The sequence below is a fragment of the Crocodylus porosus genome, unplaced genomic scaffold (genome assembly GCF_001723895.1).
Source record: "Crocodylus porosus isolate Cpor-Errol unplaced genomic scaffold, CroPor_comp1, whole genome shotgun sequence".
NCBI classification, from domain to species: Eukaryota; Metazoa; Chordata; order Crocodylia; family Crocodylidae; genus Crocodylus; species Crocodylus porosus.
In genome coordinates, this window is record NW_017728923.1 from 675,691 (window position 1) to 702,196 (window position 26,506).

The 26,506-nt window shown below is 46.1% G+C and overlaps 2 protein-coding genes across 4 annotated transcripts in view; both read left to right on the forward strand.

The window, feature by feature from the left end:
* CFAP70 (cilia and flagella associated protein 70) overlaps nt 1–4,680 on the forward strand; it is a 30,127-nt gene extending 25,447 nt beyond the window's left edge. Inside the window, exons 23-28 of the mRNA XM_019539843.1 lie at nt 1,186–1,338; nt 1,860–2,021; nt 2,517–2,606; nt 3,541–3,642; nt 3,999–4,046; nt 4,496–4,680. Coding sequence (XP_019395388.1) covers nt 1,186–1,338; nt 1,860–2,021; nt 2,517–2,606; nt 3,541–3,642; nt 3,999–4,046; nt 4,496–4,576 — 636 coding nt within the window. The 3' untranslated portion in view covers nt 4,577–4,680. The remainder of the gene's footprint in view (nt 1–1,185; nt 1,339–1,859; nt 2,022–2,516; nt 2,607–3,540; nt 3,643–3,998; nt 4,047–4,495) is intronic.
* Nucleotides 4,681–7,886: 3,206 nt separating this feature from the next.
* WDR90 (WD repeat domain 90) overlaps nt 7,887–26,506 on the forward strand; it is a 54,559-nt gene continuing 35,939 nt past the window's right edge. For 2 of the 3 annotated variants that reach the window (XM_019539844.1, XM_019539846.1), the window contains exons 1-16: nt 7,887–7,945; nt 8,104–8,195; nt 8,632–8,808; nt 9,800–9,938; nt 12,337–12,507; nt 14,657–14,780; nt 16,765–16,832; nt 17,917–18,026; nt 18,602–18,835; nt 19,628–19,690; nt 20,141–20,209; nt 20,947–21,057; nt 21,353–21,498; nt 21,615–21,672; nt 24,910–25,028; nt 25,253–25,414. In XM_019539844.1, coding sequence (XP_019395389.1) covers nt 7,936–7,945; nt 8,104–8,195; nt 8,632–8,808; nt 9,800–9,938; nt 12,337–12,507; nt 14,657–14,780; nt 16,765–16,832; nt 17,917–18,026; nt 18,602–18,835; nt 19,628–19,690; nt 20,141–20,209; nt 20,947–21,057; nt 21,353–21,498; nt 21,615–21,672; nt 24,910–25,028; nt 25,253–25,414 — 1,853 coding nt within the window. In that variant the 5' untranslated portion in view covers nt 7,887–7,935. Of the gene's footprint in view, nt 7,946–8,103; nt 8,196–8,631; nt 8,809–9,799; nt 9,939–12,336; nt 12,508–14,656; nt 14,781–16,764; nt 16,833–17,916; nt 18,027–18,601; nt 18,836–19,627; nt 19,691–20,140; nt 20,210–20,946; nt 21,058–21,352; nt 21,499–21,614; nt 21,673–24,909; nt 25,029–25,252; nt 25,415–26,506 lie in introns of those variants that run through there. The other variant, XM_019539847.1, reaches the window with a different exon arrangement.

The window sequence follows — 26,506 nt, forward strand, 5'->3', positions numbered from 1 at the left end:
AGTTCCCAGTGGGATGCTCTTCTGGTTCTACAGAGTCCATGCAGCCTTAACACACTAAACACCAAAGGATGCAGAAATGGGTCTTATGAAATGCCACAAAGAGATGCCTACTTGGAGAATTCAAACCTAAAATGGTCCTTAGAGTTACCAAATAATCTCAGCTAGACAAAGCAATGAGAGTATTTAAACTCACCACTACTTTATTGCAAGGGTAATGTGCAACACAGGATTTTGCCCATTAAGGGCCTCTTTCATAGATAGTTTGGGGATGAGATATGTTGTTTTGATACATCATGTAGCCATGGCTGATCACTTTTTGAGGTCGAATAACTTTCTACATGTGGTCAGAGTGGCCTTTCAATGGCACAGGAAGTATCCCCCATCCAAAACAATCACTCTGGCTCTGGGTTTCATTGAAACAAATACTTTTTGTGACCTTCATTAGAGCCACCATAATTCAGGCATCTTTCAGTTCAGGCAATACAGAATGACTTCTTTCTGAAGGACCGTTAGTGCATAGGCCCACCTGTCCACATCATTCTAAGAAATATTCACACTCCCTTGTAGAGAATGCATTAACGCAGTGCATGGGTAGTATTCCAGAGGAACTTTTCAGACTTAATAAACTTACATATAATGTTGGCCATGCAGAGGGGTGCCCAGTGGGGATCAGGGAAGCTGTAGAGTTTGACTGCCCCGTACTCTGAAGTCCCATCACAGAGCATCAAGTTCCTTTTGCCTGGCAACTTGCCTTCCAGTCCTACCCACTATGACCTCCCTGTTCACCTGGACCTGCTATAACATAGTGATTTTCACATACTGCCTGACTTTTGAGTTTGTCTATAAAGGCTAGGAAATCTGATGTGTGTTTTTAAAATAGCAGATCAGGAAAACTAAAAACAATAGTTAGAATTTCAAAGGCAAAAATGCATTATATCCAGTGTCTGAACTGCTGATTTGTCTTCTTGTCACTGATATTAACAGAAGCCTAATAGAAACATGTAAAGTCACCCATGGTATTATATGTGTATTCCTGTATGCAGTGACGAGGGAGGGCTCTGGCCCTTTCCTATAGAGAAGCCTGGTTGTCTCCATACTTCACCAATAGTCAGTAGCAAGACAGGGGTTTGGCTGTCCATGGCTCACAGTGGCATTGTAAAGCCTATGTGTTGCTTTTCCTTCCAGTTTGTTCACAGGGCACTAGCCCATGAGCTGCTGTGCCTTCAGGGAGGCCCCAGCTGTGACTATTACCTTGTGCTGGCCCAGACTCACATGCTTAAGAAGAACTTCCCCAAGGCCGAAGAATGTCTCCAAGAAGCTATCCAGATTGACTACCTGGTAATTGTCATGTCTCCTTCAGCTGTCAGCATGTCTGTGCTGAGCCTGCTTCATTCATCTCCCCCTTTATTTAACTCATCATTTTGCATTCTAGTTGGTTTTCCACACCAGGCAGCACATGAGTTAAGATTCTTCTTCTGTACATGCACACATTTATCTGCCTTTTTTCCTGTCCTGTTCCTTTCTCCACATGCGAGCATGTATATTGCTCTGTTTCATATAGATACAATATTGACATGCAGATGAAAGGGAAATGCCAACTTTGAGAATAAGTCGAGCTGAATGGAGCCATAAGCTGTAACCGAACTGGTTTTTGTTTATATTACTCTAATTCTGAAGAGCCCTAGTCCCAGGCCATGGATGGTGCTGTTGTGCAAGCAGCCTTTGCTACAAATGAAAACTTGTAATACAGATATGTATCCAAATGGCCTTTGGCATCTCCCATTTTATTGATCATATAAAGTGTTATCTCTCACCCACTTCTATCAGGCTCAGTGCATCTGACTTTTGACTTTACGCAGAATCCAAATGTTTGGGCTCAGAAAGGCCACCTCTGTTACCTAAGTGGAAACCTCAGTGAGGCAAAGGAGTGCTATGAGCGAACCATCAGCTTTGTGACAGATGCTGCTGAGATGCACTTTGTTTACCTGCGATTGGGTTCCATCTACCTAGAGGAAAAAGAGGTGAGGAGTGGAACATGGGGGTCAAAAAATGGGAACTAACCCAGGGAAGAGAAACTAACTCTTCTGGGCCCCGGTCTTAAGGTCAGGTGCAGCTCCTATCTGCATGGCTGCAATCAGACAATACAGCAAAGCTTCAAGAAACTAAACTGCTTAGAGTTTTTGTGTATATAATGACCAGCTCAACAAGGCTTCAGTGTTACTGGGATAATGATGATGCCATTATCTCTTTATAGCACCAGATGAGCTCTAAATAGTTCTCATTATTGCTATTCTGAGGCAGAACTGCTTGCTACATAAAATTTGTGTAAGGTCTTAGCCACTGCTGTAGCACAATAGCAGTTGGATAGTAGCATCTCTAATGAGTCCTATTGGAAATGAGGGGGCTGGAGACTAGAGAGCTCCTGTTGAGAGATCAGCCATGGAGCTGTGAATGGCTGACCCCAGCAGCAGGGCTCCATAACAAAGATCTATCAAGTTTCTCTCTTCTCTTGGCAGTATGACAAGGCAAAGCAAATCTATCTACTGGCCTGTAAGAAGTCAGCATCCTGCCTCACCTGGCTGGGAGTGGGAATCGCTTGCTATAGGGTAAGAGCACAAGGTGCATTGTATCCATATTTGGTCATTCTGTAGATATTGCATAGAACTTGGGGAGTTGAAATTGCGACTTGGCTTTCCATTATGCCCCCTTTTCCTTAAGCAGAAGCTTTTCATCAAAACTGTCCGTGGAAGTAAAGCTCTTTAGATCTGTTTTTGGGTACTGGCCACACAACACTTTATGCCAGCATGGTTACAAGTGTGAGGCCCAGCTTTTTAACTATCCACCCACTCTTTGGGGCCACCAGAATTTCCTGTCTGGGTATGTCATGCAATCTCTGTTCAGGACTCCATGTTAAATGAGTGTCGTTCTGCCTGCAACTTCAGTATCAACAGAAAGGATCCTCTTCCACTGGCCTACATTGCTTTCTTAAGCTAGATGGAATATAGAGAAGAATTCAGTGGCTGCAAACTGCTGCTGAGAAGACCCCTTTCTTTTATTAAAGGCATGAGCATTGTCAGAATGGAAGGCCTCTGGCCACAACAGATGCAGCATTGGTCCAGGGACTCCTTGGCACTGGAAGTATTGTCCTCAGAAAATGAGTGGGAGAGTTCAGGGACAATCTGTTCTCCTCCTCAGCCATCCTAAGTATTCTAGGTGGAAGCAAATGAGTTACTGCCAATTCATTGAGACTAGCCCAAGCTAATTTGTAACTAAATGGGGTTATTCAGCAGCAGTTTGCCCTACAAATAAGGGAAGCTATAGACTCTGGCACTGAGATCAGTTGTCTCCCCATCCCTGCTCAAAATTCACACAGCTGTGTTCATATCATTATGCAAGTCAGAGGAGTATGGGACCAGAAGCACTTCATAAGACTTTTGTTGCTGAGATTTTTCCAATTGTCCTATCAGTGGCTTGTTGAATTTTGAAGCATGTTTGACTACCTGTTCAAGTTTTGCTCCTTTCTTGTCTCCCTCTGTAAAGCTGAAAGAGATGGGAGAAGCAGAAGAAGCCCTTTCTGAAGCCAATGCCCTGAATAACAACAATGCTGAAGTGTGGGCATACCTAGCCCTAGTCTGCATGAAAGTGAGTGCCCAGCCAGCCCGTTACTACAGCATCAAGTGTGACAATGTGTTCTGCTTTATCTGCAACTACTTACATGTCTGAAAGGCTTCTCATATGTTGCAGTGGTAAAAATAGATTCAGGCTTGTTGTTCTCAGAACTTCCCCCCCACACACACACACACAAAAGAGGGAACAATCTGATGACAAAAGAAATGACTTCTCCTTTTTGTTTCCCATTACCCTTCCTCCTACTGAATGTTCCCTAGCTGAGGCATTCCTGTCACCAAAAGCCGTTAAAATATGTCCCTTTGCAGCAACTGAAACACCTGATCTTGTCCTGTCAAATAAGTTTTTCACTTGCTGCTGTTGTTTTCCAGGAGGGAAGGCAGCTGGAAGCAGAGCAGTGTTACAAATACACAGTGAAGGTTTGTAGTTTTCTCATCTCTTCTGCTTTGTTGCATTTGGGTGCAGAAAACAGAATGAATAGGTTGGCTCAAGGTCTGCTGTTGATTGAAAAAAGAAACCACATTTATTTTGCTTGACTTGGGGGTTCTAAATGTTCTTGCTGAAAGAAGCACTTGCCCTTTTTTAAGGTGTGAATTATGTTTGGAAATAAGGTATTTAATTAAAGCTGACATTTCTGAGGCTCCGGCTGTCGGCTAGTTTTGCTGACATACGATACCATTTCTGACACGGGCAATAGGGCAGTTTTTGGCACAATGACAGAAAGCTATTTCTGTTTCCTTCTAGTCACTAGGTGATATTAGTTGGTTGAATCCATCACTGTGGCTCCAAATATTCTAGAAAGATGCATTTTAAGTGCTTTCAGGTATACTAATGTGATCCTGTTTTGATCATCATCTTTTCCATACAGTTAGAGCTGAACAAGGAGGATCTGCTGCAGGAAATCCATGAGGTACAGCAAATTGTTGGCTTTGGGAACCCATCATTCTGAGCATGTAAACTTCTCTGACCTGTGACCTTTCCTGTTCAGTCACAGGATGAGTGACCATCAGTCTTGGTTCAATTATATGGCCTAATAAATTGAGTATTTTCAAATTCAGAAACTTGCATACTTACTGGTAAAATGTCAAGTTGTGCCCTTATGGAGTTCTCTTCTCATGTGGTCCTTGCCCTATCGCTATTAGGTTTTCAGTCAGTACATGGCTACGCTTTTCTTTTTGGAGCCTCCTGAGGTGGGAATCCACTTCCATCTAAAATTCAGCTTAGTGAATTTTCATGTCTGCAAAACCCAGAAAACTTTCCCCCAAAGAGTTTGATTTTTTTTAACTCAGGCATTATCTTTCCCTTCCATCTCTTCTTAAAAGTTACTTCCTTGGTTAGCCCAATTTGTCACTTATCTTGCTGCCTTCACATCAGACAATCTAGCACCCTTGTACTGGTGGCTAGAGCTGCTCCACTCCCATTCTGCAATGTGCTATTTATCATAGAGGCCTCACATATGAAAGGCCCTCACTTAGAAACTGGACTATTTGGGGTTAATTGTATCCTTTATTTATACTGGCCGGCATTTGTGTTATACAACCTAGAGTTTGGGGTGTCTGTTTACAAATAACATTATTTTATGTCTTCATATTGATTAGCTTAATCTGTGCAAGCAAATGATGATGACATCTCACCATTTAGAATGGATTTGTACATTCCTAAAGTGACTTTTGCCATTTATTTTTGTTTAATTTTTAAAACAGTTCATCACAGTTATCAGGAGTCTTGTGTTAGGTACCAGCATTATCAAAACGAAGGCCTATAGTAGTAGTAAAGATAAGTCACTAGAAAATGATAATGGAATGACCAAAAAAGACACAAATCAACACTAATCTGAGATGCTTATTATGTCAGAAGCTGTGAGATATAGCAAGCCAGTCAAGCTGCAGTGAACTCTGCAATTTAGAACAGATGCAAGTGACTGATGCTGCTGGAAATTCAGCTTCTTGCCCTTTTGATTAATAAAAACAAATATAGCACCATAATTCTGCTACATGGAATTTTCCATTTACTTTTAGACCACCGTGAAGTCAGAGAACAGAGTAGAGAAATGTTAGTTGCTGCAAAAATGTCTGTCATTATTTTACAGCAAGTGAATCATATAAGTTCTGGTAGTTTTCAGTAGAGATTGAGGTAGAATAAGGGGAAGACTAGAGAGCTAGGAGTAGAAATCTATGGTGAAAATCCAGGCATTGTCTGATGATGGACAATGGTGAATGTGCCTGGTATGTGGGAGGAAATAAGAACATGAGGCTGTTTGCAAAGTAGGGAGCAGCATGGCGTGGGAGCAGGAAAGTATTAAGTTAAAGAGAAGGATAAATGAAGTGATAAAAGTAATTTGACAATGGGGAGCAATGGGGAATACAGCTAGGGGGTCAGTAACAGTGTCTGTCCCAGTCCTGTGTAAGACTCTTGTTTATCCTACAGAGGCCAAAGACAGAAATATGGGCAGAGTCTAGATTTGTGTAGAATTGTAAAGGTAGACATAAGGAGTTTCAGCTTGAAAATAGCATAGACTAAATAAAGGGACTCAAGGGGTGACATTCCCAGGAAGGGAAAAAAGCAAGATTGAGATTTGAGATAAATTGAAGAGGAGAAATGAGTGGATAGGACATAGTTAGGTATCTAAACATGATGTAACAAGAGGGGACCAAGATTTTGGCAGGGGGTCAGAGGTAAAGACATCTCTTAATATGAGAGAAGATATTTGACAAGAGCCTGGATATTAGGAGAGGGAAGGAAGGGATGAGAAATGGAGCAGACAGAACATTTGCAAGTGGTGTTTTAATTCCGATTCATTCTGTGCAGCTAATTATTAATTTGCCTTCCCCCAGAGGAGCATGCAATGATCTTGGCTGTCAGACTCTTCATAGTCTACCTCAGCTGCCAATGCTAACTGTACTTTGGAGGTGGTTTGTTTTTAATCTGTGAAGTACAGGCAGGAATGAGCTTTAAATAATGGAGGAATGAGTCATGTTGGGGGAAATGTAACTGAACAGAAAAGAGCTGGGGAAGATTGCTGCAGAGGCCAGCTACAGTTGCTCTGTGATCCTGACAGGGATGTAGGAAGTGAGGCCTGTGAGCCCAAGTGGTTTTTTGTGTGTATGTGACCTTTGTATCTAGATTTTACAGACTCTAGACTGAAGCATTTGTGGTCCTCTTGTTCTCAAGGCAGAGTTGCAACATACAAGCTAATTCAAGGGCATCAAAGATCTGGCCCATGGGGCCCCACCATCAGGCCCCTGGGGGCTGCACCTTGGTCTGAGCTGACCCATGTGGGACCAGGCTGAGCCCACACGCAGGGCCTGCTCCAGGTGAGGCTGAAGTTAGGTCCTTATTTCTGGTTCCTTTTTCAAAGCCAATCTTTACATGACTAAACACTGTCAGCAATGAATGAGACAAGATAAAGTTAGAATTTCATAAATAAAAATGTAAAACAGTATCATGTATTGAGTACAGAGCCCTGAATAAAGAGCTGAGATTAGGTCACGGTTATGGGGCAAACACATTTTCAGGTCACCCCAAACCACACACATCTCCACCACTGGGGAAACACTTCTGAGTAAGTATCAGCGTAAAACCCTTCTGTTAGTAAATCTACATTTTCCCACAAGCTTCTACCTCCCGGTCTTGTCTTGTGCACTGCTGACAACCTTGAGCTGCGTGAAGATTCGCTGTGGAAAAGGAACCCGGAATAAGGAGCGACTTCGGCCTCCTCCGCTCCGGTCTGGTCTCGGGCCTGCGGGCGCCGCGCAGTGCAGCCCGGCCGGTCCCGCGGGGGCGGGGAGAAGGGGCAGGGCTCCGTAGGCCCGATCCGGCCACGTTTGGCCCCTCCACGAAATCGTTCACAGGCGCGTTCGCTTCCCTGAGCACCGGTGCTGCAGGGGCCGCGGCCGACAGAGACCGTCCTGCCCGCGCCCGCCTACGCAGCGAACGGGCCGGCCGAACCCCTCCGCCGGCGCCGACGGAAGCCCCTGAGGCTGGAGGCGGCCGCGCCCGCTCCCCGAGGCCGAGCCCGGCTGCCACCGCCCCCACAGGACGCCGCGGCGCTACGAAGACGCGGGCCCATGGCAACGGGGCGCTGGGTCCTCCCAACAGCCATGGGGGCTGTCCCGAGGTGGACGGTGGCGCAAGAGGGACGTTATACCCCCGTTCCAGGGCGGGGGGAGGTTCCAACAGACAGTGGGGAGGTCACGTGACGACGCAGCCGCTCTAGCCGAGGGTCCAAGAGCTCTATGGTGGCGGGCGGGTTTGGCGGCGCGGATTGGTGGCAGCGGCGGCGGGACGGTTGAGCTGGGTCGCGCGGCCATGGCTAAGGGTACTGCAGGGGTGGGGCGGCGGCAGGAGGACTGGGGGGTCGTGCGGGGCCTGTGCGGCTGCGCCCCTTCCCCCCGGTCGGGGCTGGGGATGGGGATGAGCCGGCGGGGCGGGAGGTGGCAGGCCTCTGACCGCCCCCCTTGGCTCTCCCCGCCGCAGCCTGGCAGCACCCGTATCTCAACGTGTTCAAGCACTTCAGGGTGGAGGAGTGGAAGCGATCCACGAAGGAAGGAGACGTGACAACCTTCATGGTAATGGCTGCGCACCCCTGGGAGGACCACCCAGCCCCAGACGGGAGGGCCTTTGCGCTGCCTTGCACCTGCAGCCCCTTGAGGCAGTAGGAAACGTGGTGGTTCCTCGCGCAGGGATTGCTGTGGTACTCTTGGGGCATCAGTCCCTTGCCTGGAGAGGGAGGTCCCTGGAGCACAGCGTCTGCAGACCTGGTCGGTACTGGACGTCTGTACTGGAAAGGTGGAGCACCGTGAGACAGGATCTCACAGTTCCCCAGTCTCTGCACTACAATGCCCCAGTAGACTGATCTTGTCACATCCCAGACTCCAAGCTAAAGCGGGCAGATGTCATTGCATGTGTTGCGTGGGCAAACAGTAGGTTGCCACCATAATATCTGCGCTTTGCTTTCCTATGTTGAAAGAAAACTTTGCATTAATGCACACTTGCTTTTCTCAGGACAAGACGCTGAAGGGAACAGTGTATCGTATCCGAGGGGCTGTTCCTGCCAGTAACTACATTCAGCTGCCTAAGACCAGCACGCAGTCACTGGGGCTCACTGGGCGTTACTTTTATCTGCTCCTCAGGCCCATGCCCAACAAGTATTTTGTTGTGCACCTGGATGTCACCACAGAGGTGTGTGAGTGAGTGTGTGCACATCTATCTCATGGTCTTTGGTGTAACTGATGCTGTCACAGGAGTAGAGGAGCGGGGGATGCCTGGAATATGGTAGTTTTTCATAAGAGCTTGATTACAGAACAGAGCTGCACAGCATGGAGTGTCTTATGGCAAGGTAATCTGCTATAGGTCTCTCAGGCAGAAGTCCCAAAGACCAGGGGTTGGCAGCCTACAGCCCACGTGCCAGATCTGGCCTATGAAGAGATTGGAGCCTGAGGTGGCAGAGGGACTTCTGCCCAGCACTGTGCATTCTTCTGCCTTGGGGCTCTGATCCCCTCCACAGCATCCAGCAAGTGACTGCCCCTGCCTTTTCTACTCAGGGCAAACAGCTGTTCCTTCACCCCCACTACTGCGGCTTCTGTGTAGTTTCACTGCTGAATTTGTTACTTGTCGTTGTTGGCAACGGAAATCAGTGGTATTTGGTGGTGTACCAAGGGAGATGCTACAGAGTGGACTGGTAGCTTGCAGTAGCAACTGGGTCATAAGTGGCTACCAGTCACTTTTAAAAATTGCCAACACTAGCTGTAAATGGCGGTAGTGTTGTCAGAATGAAACTGAAAAGGAGAGATGGCTTCTTGAACATCTTTGTGTGCCTTACTTCTAGGCTCAGAGACCTCCTGGCAGTCCTTTAGCTCTTAATTTACTTACTGTGGAAGCTTGTTTTATTGTCAGTAGTGATTGCCCTGGATTTCATTTGATTCATGTTCTAATATGAAATTGGTGGACTCAAGATAAAGTCTCATAATCCATGTCTATGACCTCAGTATGTGTTCTTTCTGGCCGGTGGTCACATTGTATAGGACAGCCCACAAGATAAGCTGGTTGTAGTCTTTTGGGGCAAAGTGGGTCAATGTAAATAAAGTCATGTGGACCAAATTAACAAACTCTCTTATCTGTAGCATTTCCCTGTATTCCTTGCTTGGTGAATAACACAGTACTCTGTTCCCAGGATAGCCAGGTTGTCCGCATCTCCTTCTCCAACCTTTTTAAGGAGTTCAAATCGACAGCTACATGGCTTCAATTCCCCTTCATCTGTGGAGCAGCCAAAGGATCAGTGTATGAGAGTACTGGCAAGACTTCCAAGCGAGGTAAAAGAATGTGTGTGGTGATATGAGTTAGGCTGATTCCTCAGTGAAGGGATAACAGTGAACACCTTTTCAAAGACAAATAACCAGTCCTGTCCTACTATTGCTATACTCATTTATGACCTGAGCTTTCTAGGACTGGATTTATTCTATGAATTTTGTTGGTGTTTCATTTAAGTACAACTTCAAGCATGATGAGCAAGCTGGTGTTCAAATGGTTTTAACACTTAAGTTTTAAAAGTGCCGTGGTCCCCCTGCTTTACCTGGGGCAGGTTAGGGTATTATGTCTTGTGTTGTGTCAGGGTTGATGGTAGTTTTACTAAGAGATTAGATTATGGATTTTTATAGTATGGTTTGGATAGGGATGGTCCTGCCTTAGTCTGGGGGTTGGATTAGATGATCCTACTTCTTAGAGGTGCACCAATATATTGGTGCCATATCAGGTTGGCACCGATAAAAGGAAAATGAACATTATTGGCTGTAAGCTTTTTTTGGCTGGTGTAGCCTGTAATATACCAATAAATACAGTATGCCTTCTGGCTGGGGCCCCTGGATATGTGAATGTGCACAGCCACACATGGCCAGGCATGCAGCCTGGCAACATGCAGAGCAGTGCCCTGCAAGTAAGTCTGTGGAGGGGGAAGGACAGACTGAGACCTGCCCCCCATGGTGAGGGAGGGAGTAGGGCTAGGGTTGGGGGGCACTGCCCTGGCTGGGCAGTTAATGGGACTTTGGGGCCAGGGCAGGGAGTGGGATGGAGCCACAGGCAGATGTGGGGGGACAGGCAGGAGCGGCTTCCTGCCATTGTGCACATCCCCAAGGGGAGGCATGGGGGGCACATGTCCCCCCCACCATATTTGTGTGCTGCCTGTGGGCTTGGGGCTATCTGCCCTGCTGCCTTTTGCCCCAGGAGCAAAACAATGCCATTGGTTGTGCTCCCCCTGTCCACCCAGCGGCAGGGGACACAGCAAGTTGTGCCTCTTGCTGCAGAGCAGGCTGGGGATGCAGCACACTGCTTCTTGGGCAAAAGCAGCAGGGCAGAGAGCCTTGAGTCCACGGTAGGCAGCCCACATCTGCCTTCACCCTTCTAGGCTCTGCTCTTAAAAGCGCCTCCATGCTTAATAATGGTGGCAGCAGCGCTTGAACTAAAGCTCGTTTGAGCTTTAGTTCAAGCACCGCTGCTGCCATTTTTAAGCACCAAGATGCTGATCCCCTGGATAAGCTGCCCACGGCTCCGTCGTGCTCCCCCTGGGATACCATTCACTGTCTTGACTGGGCAGCACCCCCAGCCCCAGTTCTAGTCCCTGCCCCTGCACCACTCCCTCTCTTACTGTGGGAGCCTCAGTCTACCTCCCACTCTCCTTCCTCTCCACAGACTTTACTGCAGGGCACTGCTCTGCATGCTGCTGGGCTTTGCTCCTATAAATCGGTTATCAGATCAGTACCAGCTGATATGCGTGGTTAATAATCAGCTATTGGTATCAGCCAAGAAAATCTCTATCAGTGCACCCCTATTACTTTTCTATGATTTTTATGAATTTTTATTTTCCTTTTACACATTATAAAATTAACCTGGGGAACTCTCTGGCTCAGGATATTGAGTCAAGAAAGGATTAAGTGTAATATATGAATAATAATAGGATCAGCAGTTAGACTAGGATACGTAGCTATCTTAGATAGCTAGATTATAATTTACTAGGCATTCCTACATCACACTTCTAGCCACCTGTTGGTTGGCAGCAGGAAGCCATTTCTTCATTATATAGTCTGGTATAATTTGATTATGAGAATCTGACCTATTTTTTGAAGTTAGCAAAGTATGAAGATGACAGAACAAGGAGCAATGGTCTCAAATTGCAGCAAGGGAGGTTTAGGTTACATAGTAGGAAGAATTTTCTTACTAGGAGGGTAGTAAAATGTTGGAACAGGTTACCCAGAGATGTGGTGGAATCTCTATCCTTGGAGGTTTTCAAGATCCAGCTAGACAAAGCTTTGGCTAGGATGATCTAGTTGGGGATGGTCCTGTCTTGAGTAGGGAGTTGGACTAGATGACTTCCTGAGTTCCTTTCCAATCCTAATTTTCTATGATTGTAAAAATGTTAATTGGATTTGGACATCCAGGTTTTCAGGAGTGAAGGCCACAAAAAGCCAGGCATAGAAACAAATACATAAGCAGGTAGTTGCCTGCCTGCCTGCAGTTGCCACTTTTCTTCTGCAAATCTTTATCTGTGCTTTAGTGATCATTAGAAACCTAAAAGTGGTGTATGCAGGTACTCAGCCATCCTGTCACACACATCCACTCTGTGCCTCTAGAGAAAAGCACAGTCCAACTTATGCCTTTTTTAACGTAGTTTATCAGTCTTCAGTGATAGCTTTGATGCAACCTATTTCTGATCTGTAGATCTGGTAGGGGTGGCCCCAGCAAATGTTCGCTGGACTTTTCTGATGCTTGACCTCTACTACATCCTCTCCATGTACTTGAATCGATGCTATAGCCATCTGAAGAGTGTCAAACTCTGCTCCAACCTGCTGGTGAAGAACCTCTATACCAGTGACCTGCTCTTTGACCCAGGTAACCAATTCACGGTTTGTATAACTTAAACCTACCTGTTAGGATGTCAGAATCCTGAGCCTAACCCATTCCCATCAATGTGCTTCTAAACCAAGTTCCCCCCAGAACAGTTTAGCCATATCTGTAGTGATTATACTTTAAGTTCTCAGTCAATAGGAAAATGAGACAACATCAAGAAATCAAAGCATTCTTATTATCTAGAACAAGTAGTGACAGTGCTTTGTCCTTCCTTGGTGCCTTCTCTCTGGGAGAGATGAGAGCTGCTCACGTATTGATGAATTACATTGCCCTTACTTTTCTGTGAGAGGTATTACCTCCCATTCTGCAGCTGCCTGAACCAAGGCCTATATACCAAATCAGTGACAGAAGAGGAAGAGGGAATTCCAGGTCTTGACTCCTAGGCTAGTATTCTAACCACTAGCCAGCCAGTCCTTCCAGAAAGCTGTCCTTTCTTGTCACACTGAAATCCAGGATTTTTCCAACCTTCATCATCAGTGCAACAGAGAAATGACAGAGCTTTTTTCTTCTAACACATTCTTCTTTCCAGAGGGACCTTAGGATGGAGATCGGAAGATTCTTCCCAACTAGGAGGGTGGTCAAGCATTGGAATAGGCTACCTAGAGAAGTTGTGGAATCTGTCTGTTGAAATTTTCAAGAGCAGGTTAAACAGATACTTTACTGGAATGGTTTAGTCAGGGATGTTCCTGCTTTGAGCAAGGGGCTGGACTAAAAGACTTCCTGAGGTCTCTTGTAGCCTTCTGTCCTATGATACTTTGTTTGAAAGGCAAATCAGGAAGTTGAAAAGGACCACAAAGGTCATCTAGTCTAGCCCTTGCACAAATGTAGGATTTAGTATTCCTAATAATAAGCAAGCCAGTCTCTTCCTGAACAGATGAAATGAAGAAGAAGCAATGCCTAAAGTGAGAATTAAGCCCTCTGGCTTCACTGTTAGTACCACATCCACTAGACTGGCATTTCTCAACCTGTGGATCATGACCCAAAAGTTAGTTGCAAGAATGTTTCAAAGGGTCAGGAGCTGAGACAGGGCTGGGGCAGCAGGAAGGCACCAGCCCCTTCCAGCATGGGAAGGGGGTGAGGGAGAGTTGTGTGGCCAGACTGGTGGCACAGGGGCTGGTGTCCAAGCTTGGGATGGGGCAGCCCGAAGACACTGCTTGAGGGGTGGGAAGGGCCATGACCAGGTTGCCTGGTGTGGTGTGGCAGGCCTAGCCCAGGGCAGGGTTGGGGGTGCCACAGGCCTCTTCTCCCTCCAGCTTGTGCTGGGGCCAGACTCATTTGGTTGCCGCCCATGAGCCAGAGTCATTACAGCCACTGCGCACCAGCCCAAGTGGGTTGGAGGCAACTGGGAGACCCTCTGGCAGGGCTGGGGGGAGGAGGGAACTGTGGGTCAGGAGTGAGGGACACCAGCATGGCCCAGAAGGGCAGGGGATCAGCAGGGCCAGGGACATGTGAGTCGGGACAGGCCATGGATCTTTGCAAATGGGTCCTGGTAGGAAAAGGGTTGACAACCACTGCACTACACTTTACAGTCTCCCAAAGTTTGCCATGGTGGGATTTGAATCCATGCACTCCAAGCAGGAGGTATTGCTCAGGTGCACTACCAGCTGGCTATCAAATTGTGGCACATTAGCAGAAAGGACTACTGGACTATCTCCCAGATGTGCTTTTGTACAAAAAAACCTTACTTCAATGAATCATTGCACTGATTGAATTCAATAAATGGATGGCACAGGCATCCAATAAGCTATGAAAACAGAAAAACAGCCTAATGCCAATCACACAGAGCTACAGATAGCCTTAGCAAAGCTCGTTGATACCGAGTTTCAAATCCTGTTGTTGAGCATGTCAGTTATATGCTACAAAAGATGACCTCCTGTAACAAAGCTCTGAACTACCCAGCCTTGTTGGAAGCTGCAAGTTTCAAGGATATGGTGTGTTCACTTGCTATAATCACTGTTTATTTTCCAAGTTGTAATCTCTTTTTTTCAGACAGACTTTAGAACGACAATTTTCTGTAGGGAATTCCATGTGACTTTCTATAAATTGATCCATCCAACTCCCCTTGGAGACACCTTCAGATGTTCTAGGAGTGTTTATCCTCCTTGATTGTCTCCTCTTTGTTTGCCTTTAGGGGTGACCTTCTCAGAGGCCCGACAAGCCAAACAGACATTCCATGGCATCTCCCCTGTACCACGAGAAATGGCCTTTCCTGTGCCAAAGGGAGAGAGCTGGCATGACCACTATGACTATATCAGGTATGTTGGCTAAGTGCTGCTTTTCAGCAGGGAAGTAGCTCATACCAAGAACTACCATTAGATCTGTAAGTGTGGTTATTATGTATGTGCAAATATGTCTTGTGCATCAAAAAGCTACAGTCAGAAAAGGAGGTCTGCACAGTTAAGCAAGGATCAGCTAGGAAATGCCAGCACTTGAATCAGTCTGCGATTATAGTGGAAACACTTTGACCACCTTAGTTGTATCAGTCAGTTACTAATGTTCTACCTGTAATGAGTGGGGTGCAAGCACAACACAGCTTATATTTTCAGCCCTTAATTGTTGACAGCTAATATTTTTGGCACAGGACAGGGCTGTTTAAGCTTCCAGCAGCAGAGCTGCCAGTTCCTAATCAACAGGCCCAGAGCAGGTGTGGATAACACCATGCCTCTGACACAACAGACAGGCAATAGAAATGCCAAATTTCATTCCTTGCTGGGGTTTGTCCATATGGATAGCTTAACCAGGCAAAAACCTTCCTGTTGGCCTTGATGTCTCCTAGGGAGACTTTTGCTTTAGAGGCTTCATCTGCATTGCAAGTGATGACCTGGATTACATCAGCTAATGCCCATTTGGATTCAAGCCAGTTGTGTCAGTTGAGCTTTTTGCTACCGAAGGAGCTTATTCCACCCCCCAAATGAAGTAACCTAGACAGACCAAAGTGCAATTTTGCTTGTTTGATTGGGTCTTCACAAGCGGCTTTTTCCTACCTTATATTTCATTACCATGAGAGGAGGCCTAGGGCTCCTGTTGCTTTGAGAGGAGAAAATGTCACACTTGAGACTGAGGGCAGTTAGGCTGAAGCTAGCTGTGAGAGGATAGGCACTTTGGGATCACTGTTGATAACACAGGGAGCTGCATATTATAGCAGAAGAGACAATGCCAGCAGCCAGGAGACTGCTGTTTAGCAGAAGTTGGCTGCAGAAGAACCAGCCACTAAGAGTTAGAGCAGGTTCCCTGGGGTACAGACTATAGATGGTTATTGCATAGAGTGAGCGTTATAATTTTAGGGAAATTTGGGGGCGGGGCAAGGTTGCCAGGGGGTGTGTGCATGCACACACATACATATGTGGGGGTAATGTGTAGCAGCATGCAGCGCTGGAAAAGGTGCAGTGCCTTTCTCACCAGGGCCAGGGCTGCAGTCTGGGGCCAGGCACTGGCTGGGCTGGGGTGCTAGGCAGGCTTTGTCTCACTCATGGCTCTGGCCCTGTCCCAGCACCTACAGCTTCATCTTGGCTGTGCGCCCCTGGGCTGGGCAGGTGCAGCCAGTCTGGGTCTCGCATCTGCCTCTGCATTTAGGGCAGAGTGGAAATGGGTAGAAGCTGATCAGGCCAAGGCCCCACCAAGGGACAGAAAAGCTGAGAGTGGCCTTAAATGGGACTGGGGGCCCTGAAACAATTAATGTATTACCACCTGTGAGGCATGGGCATAGCTGTAGGAGTGTAGGGGAGGTTCAGAGGCTGTGAATAGTCCATCAGGCTATGGGTGCCCCAGGCATGAAGGGGCCAGGAGGGTGCCCATCTTAGTGGGAGAGCAGGATCAAAGCTAGCAGGATCTGAGGAGAGTCCATTGGCTGGCAAACAGACTAAAAGTTTCCCTGGGACCATTAAGCAGCTTCCTTTAACTATCTAACCAGTACATCAAAGTGTGGCAGGGGAGATTAGAAGGGAGGGTACCCAGAATCAGAGCAAAACAGGAGCCACTTAGCCACCAGGTGACAGCATGTGTCGTCGTCGCTGCACAGTCCTGTTACAATTATCATTTGCACCTCTTAGCATCAAGACATGGGAAATCTCTTGGTATTGACAGGGAGTGGGGATGATAGGACTCATGTATCTGATGACAAACTAAGTCAGTCAGGTGACTCTACCTCTGTGTGCTAGCTTTTGCACTTGACAGCAAATTATTGAAGTAGAGCCCTGTATCCCTCTTTCAAGATGAATTGCCTCTGATTTTCTTACTCAGGTTTCCCTCTGATGGCTCCAAGCTGCCATATGACTCAATTCAAAAGGGTTGTTCCAGGTCTGCAGCAGGTAGGAATACTAAAGTGAATGACCTGAGGTTGTGGTGTCTGTCTGAGTAGTGTGTCAAACTGCCATCCAGCCTCTAGATTATCTGGCTTTTTGTCCAACCCAAAACAAAGCCTGACCAGCCCCGCCCCACACACACACACTTTGTTTACTCATGTTACAGTTATCTACTTTATCTCCTACTCTGAACTGAACAGTACTCAAACCTTAGAAGAACCACCCATTCACCCACTATTGATACGACAAGCTTACCAACTGGTACTTCTATGCCTTCTGCCAGAGTTCTATTCAAAGTATGTCCATTAGTCTAATCCTTTATCTTGTTAGTGATTACTTGAGCACCAGAAGGGGATCAGGTGATGGACATCCCCTTGCTGATATCCCCTTTTGCCTTCTTTCCTTTCTTGTTGGGAACAGCTACCTGGGGTTTTTTGTGTAAGTTCCAGATATTTTACGGCTCATACCCAGAGCTGGCAGGGCAACTTGATTTCTTTCAGGGGGAAATCAATGTGAATGTGCCATATAGGAGCAAATGTGGGATCTTTAAAGTGTTGCTGAATTTTAGAAGGTCATTGTAGTAGATACCTTTTTTGGCAAATACATTTTGTAAGCAGTGCCAGAAAACTGCATTCTGGAGCCCTGTTAGAAGATAGTTGTAGAGCAAGCAGCATCACAGTGATCCTGCTGGCAATGCTGTCCTTCTATCCCTGTTCCAGGTCTTTGCATTTTAGTCCAAGCCTGAGGCTTCTCCACCTGGTGATTATCTTCTGTTTTGCAGCTTTTTTTCCACCAAGGGAATTTGATGGAGCTTCTATTAGAACCTATTAACATCACATCTTAAAAAGTTTAGTGATGTCTACTGAATGACCCAGAGCACATCCTGCTCTCCGAGTCAAGAAGCTGCCTCTGTAGCACTTCCAGTCCCTGTAAATTGAGGGGCAAAAGAAATGGGTTTTCCTTATGGTTTTCCCCAGGCCAGCCACTGAGAGTCTTGTGCAACGTATGTCCAAGAGTAGATGTACCTCTTCTTTTCCTGTACTGTAATATAGCTTGTTTCCAAGTTGTTCTGAGAGTGCTTGTAACCCAGGTGGTCGAGTGGTAGAAGACCCAGCCCGTGAGCTCCCCCGGCCAGTGACACTCACCAAAGCTGTCCGTGATAGACTGTCCCTCATTCAGCAGATAACCAGTCCCAAGGATGTGAGTATGCTCTCAGCCTGGGAGTGCGACTTCCAGTACCTGCTCTGGGCACAGGGGTTTCCAAGTACCTAGCTCCCATCTGCTGTCAATTTAGGATGTTTCAGTCTTTGGAGTACTACTTCTTGTTCACAACATGAGCTGTATGCTGTCCTGGTGCTAATGCATTCTACAGTTCAGTGACAACGGGAGTTGGTCTTCCCCTATCTCAAGTAGTTTTCTGGCATTGATTGCCAGAGCATCCAGACACTCCACAATCTTTAGTTTTTTTATCCTGAGGTAAGGTAATGCTCTTCTCCCATTCAAGAGATGGGGAACTGAGGTCCAGAGAGATCATTAAGTTAACTGAGGAAATCTGTGGTGGAGCAACAGACTGAACCCAGGTCTCCATTACCCAAGGCTTGTCCCCTAACTACTTCCTTCCTCCATTGGCACTGTATTAAGTGATGATATTCATATTTTTTTTCCTGAAGAACAGTGAGGTCTCAGGGGTATGAAGTTCCTGTGGCAAGGGGGAGGTTGTAGGGAGCTGTGAGGCAGGTCTTATCTCTCCTGGTTGTCTACTCTTTCTTTCTTAGATGCCTCATCGGTCTCCCCTACTTACAGAGAGCATCCCTGAGGTTCATTTAACACCCTGCAGGCCTGTAGAAGCAGTGAATGCTGGGGCTTTGGAGGTAAACAGGAGAAGAGGACAACGGGCTGCTGGAGACTCAACTGTGCAGTCATATGCAGTGAGCGATGGTGGTATTCACGTTTATGCTCACAAAATGGGCGACATCACCATCCATACTGTTGACACTGGCTCAGAGGAGGTAAGAGGGAACACATCTCTGGACCTCAACCACTGGACTCTTCATAACTTCACAGTCCCTCTCAATTTTTAACAGAGACTCATTGACATTTTCCCATGTGTGCCCTAGGGGTGACTCTGAGAAGACAGCATTTTTCCATTACGGAAGAGTGCTTAACATTGAAGTCTGGAAACCTGGCTTTTTGTCTGTCCTCAGGAGTATTCCTCATCTGATTCTCAGATGGTGCTGCTCTGACCTCAGTGCAGCAATGCTGATTTACCGCAGCCCCATATCCAGCCTCCATCTATAAATGCCTGCTCAAGGAAAAATTCGTGTGGGACAGCTCAGTCCCTTTTCAGGTCTCTGCTGCAAGGCTGTGCACAAAGACAGCAACTTGTTGGTGTGCACATCTCACTGAGTCTGACGTGTAGACTCGACTGGTAATTTAGAGAGCATTGGGCTAACCCTCTGTATAGAAAAAGCACTCTGGAGCCCAGCCTTAGACTTTTCCTTGCCATGAGAGGCAGTCATACAAAGCCCAAGGGCTCTTCTGACCATGGGAAGCATTCTTCTCTAGAATGCTTGAAACTTGTGTTCAGTAACCCTGTGGAGAGATCAGTGGGAACACCTGTCCCTGAATGGGGCTGATTGAACTGATCAATTTAATAGGGTGTGTAATGCTCTCATGGCTGGAATAGCTTTCTGATATCGTTCCTTATATCTCACTGTCATGTTCTCAAGGTAGAAACTATCTTGTATGCAGACGAGCCCACTGTTAACATGTAAAAATATATGCATTTTTTATATGTCCAGAGCGTGTACATGAAGGTTACTGCACCTGAGGAGTTCTCCAGGAGGAGCGTGACTCATTGCAGGGTAAAGAATCAGATCCTTGTTCTTCAGTTTTACAAGTTTCCCCTTAAATTTTCAGACCTTGTAACCTTGGGGGAGGACCTGGCTGCGCCTTGGAAAGAGTTATTCCATTCCTGGGAGTATTTCACTGAACACAGCCTAACTGTGAGCTCCAGTTCTTCTGTTCCTGGAGGAGGTGGAACTCCTAGAAACAGGATTTCAGTAAAATGTTTACTCTTGCTTCCTAACGATTACAGTGTATCCTTAATGTGAGTGAGTTGGTGTGGAGAGACAACACCTTGCTGCAGGGGGAGACAAGAAACGGGTTTGGAGGCACTGAGATAACATGTTGCTGTCTCGAGGTAGAAGGAACAGATTAGATCCTTGGGATTTAAATTGCAAGTGATGCTGGTATTCTTCGGAGCTCGCATGCTTTATTTGTGTCAGTAGGTGTGACAGTGCTACTTCTTTCAGAGACTCTTGCCAGATCCAATCCTGAAGTTGAGGACAATTATCGGCTTTGGAGGTTACAGCACCAAATGGGTTAGTAGTCAAGGTGTAATTCAGAATTTAATTACAATATGCTGATGATGGTTAATTGCTTTTTCAGAAGCACAAAAGTCAAGTTAGTGTCTAACTTCCATTCAATTCTTAACTGTCCTGCATGCCACCAAAAATATCCCTCCAGGTCTGATGGCAAGCTTTTTATGGGGGGAAAGTTCATTTCTGTATGTGGCTCTTTTATCAGTGGATGTCAAATTCAGAAATTATGTTCCTTTCCCAATCTGCTCACCAATCCCATATAGCGTTTCGAAAACTGGCTGCATTAGAACGCAAAAGCAAACTGCAGCTGGTAGCCTTATGAGTCTGCCCTCTTGGATTTCACAAAGGTTCTCTTAATGTTCAACATTACAATTAAAAAAAAAACTTTGGGATTACTAATCCATCTTTCTGCCAGTAAAGGATCATTCCCCACTTATACATTCCTTTATCATTAAGCATGCCTTGGATGGAAGATCAGGAGAATCAGTTTGTGTTGCCAGCTGACCACTGAGTTTTCCTGCAACGGTTATAAATATGCATTTATTTTTGTGTGGAACAGTAATCACCTCAGTGTACACTTGCATATTTCTACTAGATTCAAATGTTCTGTATGTCATAATTCTGTGTATGCCTGCTTGTATAGACACAGGTATGCCCTTGTCTTTGTTTGTAGCTTGGGTCATCTCCATAGCATCCTCTCCTTTCCCTTTGCTCTCGCTTTTGCCTTTGTCCTGCAGGCTCTGTGGACTCAGAACAATTCTGCAGTAGTCTACCCATGTCATGCTATTATAGTAACCATGCAGATTGATACAGGGGAGCAGAGGTTCTTCATTGGACATACAGATAAGGTGAGACTGGATTAATTGCAAGATGAATATGGTAGCTCTACTGAGATTGGCTACCATTGCAAGTATCTGATGTGTGAAAAAAGCATCCAGCTTCAGTCCCAAGTACATGTCCCTGTAGAGAAGAGCATCAATTTGTTTCTTTGGGGGAGACGCAACGACTTCAGTTTCTAGCTATCCAAAGGAGAGTTGTTCTAAGAGTAATGGTGGATCAATGGCAATGGTAGTTAGAGCTAGTTCAGTCCTGGCCTCTTACAGAAGCTGGAGGTGGTTTTCTTCAGTATGGTGTTTTCCACAGGTATCGGCATTAGCATTCAATGGAAACAGCACAATGCTGGCTTCTGCACAGATAGGGCACTTCACCATGGTGCGACTCTGGGACTTTCACAAGGGAAAATGCCTCTCCATGTTTAAAACGCATGTGCACTCAGTCTCATCCCTCAGGTACGTTCTAGGCATTTTGCTGAGCACTGTGTTGTGAAGGAGTTAAAAATCATCTTGTTCCTGTTTTTTTTCTTTGAAATTCTCGATACAGAATTTCACAGAGTTTCCTCTTGCAGCTTTTCTCACAGCGGATCTATTCTCTGCGGCATTGGGAAGGATGGGCATGGCAAAACGGTGAGTGGTATCTTGGGTTACTTTAGTTGCACTTATATGACCCCATTGTGACTTTGAGGAAATGCAGGTGAAACCAAAATATTAATTATTATCTTTGAGTGTGTAGCTACCCTGCAGGGTTAAACCAGTGATAGATGCCTTCAAAGATTCAGTGTCAGCTTACAGTTTCCTTAAACAGCTTATGAAAACACTTTCCACAGTAGATATAGAAATCCTTTTATTACAAGCTGGTTAAAGTATTTTCTATCTTTCTTGATATTTTCATGTATGAGTTCACATTCCCGAATCACAGCCTGTACTAAATAAGTTTTTGTGGGGTTAATAAGGGCTTTCTGCTAGTGTACATGTTTGATTGTGCTGAACTGTGAGTGCTCCCTGATATATACCCTATATTAACTTCACAGTTAAAGGGAGAAGCAGTATTTATTTAGAAATATCTTTTACTGGATTAAGTGTATAGTTGGAAGAGATGTTTGACAAGCTTGTGCCCAAAAGGCAACATATTTGGTTCCATAAAAGATACTACTGAACACATCCTGCTTCTCACATATCCCCTAGACTATCGTGGCTACAGCAATGGCACTTTACAGTTGCAACATATTGCAGCTTGTGTGATTCCCTTGAAGTCCTGTGTGATTCCATTTAGGTCTTGTAGGACTTGCTGTAAACCTCCTGAAGGGGTTGAGCATGTTCCTTTCTTCTCTGACTCCACATGTTTGAGAGCCACTTACACTGGTATAAGCTGTCTGTCATGCGAGTAGTATTCCTCTTGCTATTGCCAGGTGCCTTGCAATTGCACTTTATTTGTAGTCATACCACTCTACTGTTAGGAGCATCTGATGAGCAAAATAACAAAGTTCAGAGTCTTCTAACAGTAAATTAAGTGCAGTTACAGTCCCCAGAGGCAATGGGAGATTCAGAGCAGATGCCCAAAGTGTCCCTTACTTGGACTCTCAGCAAAACAAGCCCGGTATTAAGTACAGCTTCCAGTCATGTGAATTAGTGGTAATTGTAAGAATCATAAACCAGAAGTATGCTCTAAAGCAGCGAAACTGCACTGCAGTTAATGTTGGGGTGTTATGAAGTGTATCCCAAAGGCAGATTTTGACCACTCCTCATGCTAAGGATTTTTTCTTGTGCTAATAGAGCAACTTTTATCCAAATAAATGTCCATCCCTGACTAATCACACTTTGTACAGTAATTGTGCTAATTGGGTACTTCACATAATAAAAACAGAACAGTTGCTGAATTTTATCTGCTTTTTCATGGAACAAAAAAGCATATGTTGCACAGGGAGGAGGAACCTTGAGCAGCCAAAACTGTAGGGGGAATAGAAATGTAATTACCTGGATGCAAGGTGTAACAGTGAAAAATGGCATGGGAACAGCAGTGCCTACAAATGCTCAGGCCCTCCCTTGGTTTAATATCTCCTCTGAAACATGGTATGTCCACAACCTAGTCTCCCCAGGCTGTATTGGATCATTCTCTCTATACTGGCTAATAAGGAAGAGTGTTGATTCACTTGCACCTCTTCTACCACATCCATTGTGTTTACATTGAAGTTGACACCCAGAGGCACCTGCCCCTCCAGTGGGGGAAGGAGGTGGTGGGGTCCTTTGGGGGCAGCGGGGAGCTGTGTGGCCAGAAACACGGGCTGGGGCTGGGGCTGCAGCATGGCAAGGAGGACAGAAAGTGCAACTCTGGTCTGGGCAATGCTGGAGGCAACTGGAGGAGAGCAAGGGGCTCCAGATGGTCTCAGTTCTGTCTGTGGTAGCTGTGGCAGTGGCTCCTGCTCATGTGGACAGCAGAAGAACGAGACTAGTGCTGGCGCAGACTAGAGAGAGGAGGGGATGCCAGTGGCACTGCCTCGCCATAGGCTAGGGCTCCCATGCTGTGCCCGGCAGCCCAGTCACAGTCCCAGTCCCTCCCCTGGGCAGCATCTCCAGCCCCTCTGCCCCTGAGAGCACAGGCATCAGCCTCTGGCAGCCTGGCCACAGAACTCCCCACTGTCCCTGAAGGACCCCCCGCCCCTTCCCCCACTGGAGTCCTGTGAGTCTGTGTGAAGCTGGCTTGGGTGGGAGGCAGCTGCAGACCCCCCCTGAGAGAGCTGGGGATGGGGGGCAGGGTGCTGAGGGTTGGGAGTGAGGGGCTGTAACAGCAGGGGGGAGCTGTTTCAGGAGTGAAGGGCACTGACAAGGCTAGGGAGCTGCAGGTTGGGAGTGAAGGGGCCACCAGCAAGGCTGATGGCTGTAGCTTCAGAGGGAGGGGCAATGGCAGAGGCAGGGCACTGGCATATCAGGGCTGCTCAGAACCACACAGCAGCAGGGGGACAGCTGCAACTGGACCTACGTCCTGGTGACCAAAGGGGGCGGGGGAACTCTGATTATCCATTTAAAAAAAAAAATGAAACACCACCATATATAGGTGTTTAGAATATAGGCTTCCAGATTCCTTTAAAATTTTAAATATAGCAATAAAACATTATGTCCAACCGATATATAGTGGTGTTTCATTTTAATCATGAAAATATGCGAATTTTGGGGGTGTTTTTTAAGAGAATTTTGAAATTTTTTATTAGAGAATTTGGGATTTTTTAACACAGAAAACTAGGATTGCTGAGAGCTACATGTGTACCTGGATAACTACAAAGGTTGTGTCTGTTATTGTCACTTTCTTTTAAGTCTGACTCCTTTTGTGGTGACTTATTCAGTGGAGTAGTTAAAATTGTAATAAAGAACAGGGTTGCCAGAAATCATGTGGCTCCAGTGCATAGCTGGGCTCTGGCAGCAGGCATGAAAGGGAGTTCTGCTTCCTACTTCTACAGATCTTGGCAACCCCAATACAGTCTCTACAACAAAGGTAGACGCTGGTTTCTGTTCTTTCTCAGTGTGCAAGTCCTGCATTCAAATTTCAGGTTTGAGCTTTGTCCTCAGATGGTCCAATAGGTTTGCAAGCTCTGACTTGCCATAAGATGAGCTTATTGTGGTGAAAATTATGAGGGTCTGTGACATTGTCTTATATCCTTTTCATGAAAGACTTTTCCCTACTTATTTCTGCAAGCAGCTATGAGGGGAAAGGCATCAGAGTGCAGTCCCATAGATATAGATTTGGAAGCAGCATCCGGGGTACTTCAGCTGCTTTGGAAGGCTGGGAGTCTCCTCTCTTGCTTTTTTGCTCTGAACTCTCCTCGGTGCCACGTCTCAGTAGCTCTGCTGTTCACTGCGTTTTCCCTGCAGATGGTGGTGGTGTGGAACACTGCCCAGGTGAACCATGGTGGAGAGGTGGCCGTGCTGGCCAAGGCACACACTGATGTGGACATCCAGACCTTGAAAATCGCTTTCTTTGATGATACTAGGTAATGTGCAAATGGAGGAATGTAAGGACAGATAAAACAATAGCATGGACTAAGGCAATGCAGGACAGAACTTCATTTGCTGCTGGAGTTCCAGCACAGGGCACCACTGTTAGTCACCCTTTCCTCTCCGGGTATCAGTATGTCCATGTCAGGTGCCATGAGTGAACATGCCTTTTGAGTGGTAGAATGAGGTCCGCCTTGTTCCTCACTCAGTCTTGTTGCAGGATGGTGTCATGTGGGAGAGACAATGTGAGGCTGTGGCGAGTGCGGAGTGGAACGCTGCGGTCGTGCCCAGTGAATCTGGGGGAGTACCATTCCCTGGAGTTCACTGACCTGGCCTTTGAGGAGGGACATTCGCCTGAGCAGGAGCCAGAGGATCGGACTCTGTAAGGATTTTTTCCCCTCCAAATCCATTTGTTTCAGTTAATTCTTTAGCAACGAGGAGACTCAGGAGGCAGGTAGCTGCCTCTGTCCTGAGTAACTGGATATGCTAGTAGTGGTTTTCAGTCTTTTTTTTCATTTGCGGACCCCTAAAAAATTTGAAATGGAGGTGTGGACCCCTTTGGAAATTTAGAAAGGAGGTGTGGAGCCCTTTGAATTGTAAGTGTGGGTAGTCACATACTTTTGATTGGTCATAGTAATTTTTCACAGACCCCTTAGACATAGTCTGTCAACCCTCATGGGTCTGGGAACCAAAGGTCCCAAACCACTGCACTATTAGAATGAGCTTTGCATTATTCAGGAGGAGAAGGCTGCGCAGTCATGGCTTTGACTGGCTCATCCCATTCTGCAGTAGAAGCGTCTGTAACATTCTGTCTGGATTCTCCCTGCAGGAACAAAGGTTCTGGAAGAGCCTTTCTCCTCCCTCCTAAGACTTCAGTGCCCCAAAGAAGCTTAAAATATTTCCTAGAATGGTACAAGAAATTCCCCCTCCCTCTGTTTCACCAGTTAGACCCTCAGAAAATCTCACTGTGGGCTGCTGTTAGCTGTCTTTTGGCAATGGCTGGTCTGTGGTGCGTTAGTATCCCCCTTGTTGAATTGCTTACGTTTCATTTTAATTGTCAGACCATGGCTGCTGCTACCAACCTGAGAGTCCAAGAACGCAGTATTACCAGATCTGATGCTCTTCTCTTTCTTCTGCAGTCTAAACCCCAATGATGTCCCTTACTCATTGCTTTGTTTCTGGTAGATGGATTTGCCACAGGGGAAATCAGGTTATCTTGCTGTTTTATTGAACACCTTTAAATCATGAATTCATCTTTTTATGTTTTATATCCAGATTCCCTGTTTAGGTAAAATCCCCTTCTTTCCAGTGCAAGCAGTCTGCAAGGATGATAATGTTCCCAAGTATTTCCCTCTAAAAGTTCAACAGCCGTTTCTCAGTAAACAGAAGATAATATGGCTTTGATTGCCAGTTGTTGTTGCAGGGTTCAGGATAAATTCTGTTAAATCTCTGTAATTCTGTTTATGACTCTCCA